The sequence below is a fragment of the Echinops telfairi genome, unplaced genomic scaffold (genome assembly GCF_000313985.2).
Source record: "Echinops telfairi isolate 266 unplaced genomic scaffold, ASM31398v2 ScPeMD7_7458;HRSCAF=8496, whole genome shotgun sequence".
NCBI lineage: Eukaryota > Metazoa > Chordata > Mammalia > Afrosoricida > Tenrecidae > Echinops > Echinops telfairi.
The window spans coordinates 47,892,369-47,897,609 of NW_022111358.1; the positions used below are offsets into that span (position 1 = coordinate 47,892,369).

At 61.2% G+C, this 5,241-nt stretch overlaps 1 protein-coding gene across 1 annotated transcript in view; it reads right to left on the reverse strand.

Moving 5' to 3' along the window:
* Window positions 1-1,299: 1,299 nt before the first annotated feature.
* Window positions 1,300-5,241, reverse strand: part of TMC6 (transmembrane channel like 6) — a 12,168-nt gene continuing 8,226 nt past the window's right edge. The window contains exons 12-17 of the mRNA XM_045299513.1: window positions 4,965-5,086; window positions 4,646-4,721; window positions 4,003-4,136; window positions 3,709-3,885; window positions 3,499-3,577; window positions 1,300-1,981 (exon numbers count right to left, since the gene is read on the reverse strand). Coding sequence (XP_045155448.1) covers window positions 1,814-1,981; window positions 3,499-3,577; window positions 3,709-3,885; window positions 4,003-4,136; window positions 4,646-4,721; window positions 4,965-5,086 — 756 coding nt within the window. The 3' untranslated portion in view covers window positions 1,300-1,813. The remainder of the gene's footprint in view (window positions 1,982-3,498; window positions 3,578-3,708; window positions 3,886-4,002; window positions 4,137-4,645; window positions 4,722-4,964; window positions 5,087-5,241) is intronic.

Sequence of the window (5,241 nt, forward strand, 5' to 3'; positions counted from 1 at the left end):
GTGTTGTTTTGTTTCATTGTTCGGTGTCTGTACAGCAATGGGGAGAGCGAGCCCCGCTTTGTAAGGCTCGCTCGCTCGCTCGGGGCCTTTGGACCTGTAGTGCTGTCTCTGGCAAGGTGGCTTGCCATTAGCACACGTGCCTTACTCATCACCAAGAACCAAGCTCTGCGCCTGGCGACCAGGACAAGGTGCGCTCACAAGCAGCCCCGTAAATCCGCGGGCCGCCCAGTGGACAGTGCCTTCCTTCCAAGTGACACTGAGCAGCTCCCACCCCTTTGCTGGAAGGGGAGAGCTCAGCAGGCAACGGGGCTGAAAAGGAGAAAGCAGAGGAGGAAACTCAGAAAGCGGGCAATATGGTCCCAGCAGCAAGCAGCTCCACAGGCGGGCCTGCACAGCTTGGGCAGCACAGGGAAGACCGTAGGAGTGGCGGGGTTGCTAGGCGCCAGTGCGCCTCACACTGGCCTGTTGGAAAGCGCCCTGATAGGACCAGGCAGGAACCACCCAGGAAGAGAAATGCAGCAGCTTCAGGGCCACCGTAGGCTAGAGGGCACCAGCCACTGGGTAGTAAAGCCCTAAATGGCATTGTGACATCAGACCTGGGCCTAGCAGTTCTCAGCTGCAACCCCGACCACAACCTGGGGTTGTACTGTATACTCACTGATAGTTAAGCCAGAATCCAGGGCCTGGGTTCTGTAATTGTTGAAGAAAATGCACCGAAAGTTGCTTTTCAAAAGTACAACGCTTTGTTGAAACTTAATGGCAATTTTTTTCTTGACTACCTGCCCTGACCCAGAAAGCTGTCTGTTATGGGCACAGGTGAGTACCAGGTACATGCCAGTTAGTGGCCTGCACATGGCACGGTCCCCTCGAAGGCATGGGGCCACTAATGGCCTCTATGTCCTCCAGATTGGCCACCACCCTGTCCGGCTGATCACACTGGGGCCCCAGCTGCCCCCTCCACCAAGGCACTCTCCAAGGCTGGCTGGCCGGTCACTGGGACAGCCCATCCTCACCTCATAATGGCTAACTGGACCCACCTCCAGCCACTCAGACTGGCTCCCTCCCAGGGCATCAAGTCAGAGGTCTCGTCCTGCCACCTGGGACCTGACCAGCAGGGGGCACACTAAGCCAGAGCCAACAGGAACTGGGTGGACAGAAGGGTAGACCCTGGAGGGGACACATGAGACACTCAAGACCTCGACTTGCAGGTGGTGCAGGAGGCTGGGCACTCGGGCCACTACACCAGCGTGCAGCTGGCAGGCCTGGGTCGGGCCCAGGGTCCCTGGAAACAGGCCCAGCCCGGTTTGCAAAACAAGTTTAATATGAATAAATAGAATTCCAGCTGCTTGAGGAGCCATGAGGACTTCAGGTTGCAGCTCCTGGGACATCCCTGACCAGGGGTAAAGGGGGTGGCAGTACAGACACAGGATGGGGCTGCACCTGGCATCCTGGGTGTGCAAAAAGCAACACGGGAACGGGGGTGAGGCCTACGGGTCAGTGTCTCTGCTACAGAGCCTCCAGTGAATTGGGGAGCTAAGTGGGTGCTGCATGGCTCGGTGCCCCTCCCTCCAGCATCCTGGGAAAGGAAACAGCCCAGCCTGGCTTGAGAGAGAAGTTGATGTCCCAAGGAAACCTGGGGGGCTGGGGAGGGAAGGGGCGGGATGAAGGGCAGTTGGCCGAGGCAAGCCAAACTACAGCCCGACCTGGGTGCAGAGGCAAAGAGGACCAGCTTCCTTAGGCTTGTTCCCTGCCGGGTCTTGAAGCAGAGGAAGCAGCCACATCCAAAAATGGTAGCAGCCCCATGGGGTAGGCATCACCGGTGCAAGAGCAGACCCCCAGCCTCAGGGTCCTTGGGGAATGGCAAGGGAGTGCTCGAGGCCTGGGCCTGCCTGCTGGACCCTGCAGGCCCTCCCCTGCTCTGCTCCTTCCTGTCATAGACGGAGTGGATCTTGTTGATTAGGAAGATCTTGTCGTCACCCTCCTGGAAAGCCAGAGTGGGAAGCATGAGAAAGCAGGCTGGGCCACTTGTCCACACAGCACCGCCCTGGCCAGGCTGTAGTGGGCAGGTCCCAGCACAAACTCAAACTGGCATAGAGCCCGCAGGACACTGTAGAACGAACGGCCCCTGTGAGCAAGTCCCTTCTTTGTCCCCTAGAGCAGTTGGTGGTTTCAAACTTCCTTTCGGTTGGCAGCCCAACTTGTAACCACGACACCACCAGGGCTCCTTCCGTACCCCGCACATGGGAAATTGAGAGAAGCCTCAAAACAAGGTAAGAGCTAGGAAGGAGCTGCCACTAACGCCCAGCTGACACAGTTGCCTCAAACCCATAACCCCCCTCACACGTTAGCTTCCTGTGGGTGTTATATCTCTGGGCCTGTTGTTGGCGTCATCATATGCAAGGAAATGCAGTATGTGACTGAGTTTCTTAGCGGACAAGGTGAAGCGGGAAAGCTGATTGCCACCCAAAAGGGTGTGGACCCTGGCGAGCCAGCCCCTGCTGGAGCCAGCCCACTGGCCCTGCCACTCACTAGCCAAGTTACCTCCTCTCTGCCCTCAGTCTTGGTAAAGGGGGACAGAAATGTCCTCGTCCCAAGGCTCTAGGATAGCATGTAGCATAGGCCCAGGCCCTGCTAAGCACCAAATGAGCAGCAGTGAAGTCAGGACAGGGAGGCCTCTCAGAAGTCACGGGATTGGGAATTGGGCTTGGGCGCTCACTGCCCACTGGCTGGCCCAGAGAAAGGGGGTGTACACCTGGCCCAGACCCCAGGGTCTGTCCATTCTGAACACTGCCTCTGGGGTGTGCACCCCCAAAGTCTGGGCTCTCCAACTCCAGCAGGGTGCAGGTATGGATCCCCACCCTGCTGCTCCAGGCAGGCTGGTGCCCTGTGACCCCACCTGCCACCCACCCGCTCCCCTTGGCAAGCCAGGGCCTGGCTGAGCAGAGCAACAGGGGTGCAGCTGGCAGGCCTGGACAGGAGGACATTGAGAACACACAGCCAAGGCCCAAGCACCCAGTCAGCCAAACGTAGGGGCGGACATCAAGTACACAGAAAAAAAAAAGCTGGGCAGTGATGTCAGGCCCAGGGCGCTCATTCTAAGGCCCCCGGAAGTCTGCGGCTACAGGCAGCCTGCATGTGGCCGGGTTGGGGTAGGTGAGCAGGTCAGCAAGGTAACCCATAACAAGGAGACGCAGGGTAACAGGCAGGTCACCCTGTGGCTTCCCAGCCCAGTGAGCATGCGCATTGGAGGGGAGAGCGACACGAGGAGTAGAACCCACATCTGGTCCCCTCACTCACTGGACATCTCTTTCCATCCTGGCGCTCTCGAACTGGGCTTGTTTATAACGCGAGGGCACTGAACAGGCCAGGGTTAGGGCCAGCCTTTCCAACTGCGTTAACGCAGTGTGCCCAGGGCAGCCCCGCCCACGGCTCCTCCCATAGGAGCCCTGGGGGCAGCCCCAGGCCTGGACCCAGGTGGGCTTCAGAAGGGACACTCACATTACTGATCTGCTCCTTGAGAAGGCAGATGACCTCCCTCTGACCCTTCACCACCTGGATGTTGAGGTAGATGACAGCGCTGCAGGGAGAAGGGTAGGAGGGAGTCACGGGCGCAGGCGAGGTCCCGACCCCATGGGGAGGTGGGCCTTCGGGGAGCGGAGCCCACCCGTGCAGACCCCCATTGTGCCCCCTTCCCCCGCGGGCACTCACAGCAGCAGGGCGGACAGCAGGAAGATGATGAAGGTGTTCTCCAGCAGGTAGCGGTAGAGCCAGGGCAGCCACGAGAGCTGGGGCCCCGCGCGTTCCAGTCGCAGCACCCACACCTTGCCCGCCTCGTACATGGTGTCCAGACCCTGGAAGGGGCCGCACCTGCTCGATGGCTTCACCCTGCAGGGCGGGGGGACCCTTAGCGGGCGAGGTGCCCCTCTGGGCTCCCACCAAGGACGCCCCCACCCCCTGCCTTCACCCTCCCAACCCCTAGCAGGCCGGCGCAGGAGCACTCACTGCCAGACGACGTAGCAGAGGAAGATGGCGGCACCCAGGAAGGCGGGGAAGCAGAGCAGGGTGGCGAAGACAGTGCTCATGCGAGCGGCCAGCCACGGCCGCCGCGGTGCCTGGCAGTTGGCCATCAGACTGGTCTGGGAACAGAGGCCACACAGGCTGCCAACCGCGCCTGCCCAGCCCCCGCCTGGGGTGGGTGACGCGAGAGGGAAGAAGCTGGGGGGCTGGGGGATGTCTCTCCAGGTAGAGCCCAGATCGGGGACACACACACCAGAAGGGAGACAGGCAGACGGGGAGTGGGCCGTCCAAGGTCACTCGTGAGTGCCTCCCTGCCAGCCCCGTTAGCCCCCTCCCTCCGAGAATCCTGCCCAAGGCGCAGACAGGGCTCCAGGCCAGAGAGTGCCTTGCTCAGGACATCTGGGGTCCCAGACCCCAGCTGTCAACTAGCGGGGATTCTCAATGAGCATAGTGGATCAGCCCAACTCCCAGGACAACCCCTGACCCGGCACATGTCACTAGCGGGATGCCGCCCAGCCTGGGGGGCCAGCTGACTCCTGTGGCCAGGGCACAGATGCAGGGTGCCCTGGCTGCCAGCGGGTGCTCTCCAGGAGGGGCCTGTTGCCCCCCACCCCCACCCCCACCTCACCTTCTTGATGTTGAAGAGTAACAGCAGCTTTAGGATCTGCACGGCCGGGAGGAGGGGGGAGAAGAGGACTCCCAGCCTAGGGGAGTGGGGGGACTGGGGGTCAGAGGCCTGCCGAAGCCTGGGCCTCGCATCCCCCCTACCCCCAGCTCACAGTTGGAGCAATTGGCCCGGCCCCTCCCTGTCCAGCCCCAGACCGGGCTGGACCAGAGGCCTGGCCCCCCTGCCAGGACATCCTCCAGAACCTAGAGGTCATCTGCTGGTACTGGTAGGGCTTGCCACCCCCCTCCCCCAGGGGCCAGGCAGTGAGGGGCAAGCCCACCACGTCAGAGTCTGCCCGTAGATCAGCTCCAGAACATTCCGGGCGATGTCGAACTCGGGCTTCCGCTGCCTCTTCATCTTCTTCTCGGACACCAGCCTGGGCAGAGGCATCCCCAGGGTCAGCTGGGACCCCCAGGCAGAGGTACCCCCCACCCCACCACCCCAGGAAAGCCCCGATAACCCCAAGGCAGAGGCAGTCATCAAGGAGAATGGGAAGAGGGTTGGGGTCCTTGCCCCACTGGGTCAGTCCGGTCTGGTTTGGAAAACACACCATATCT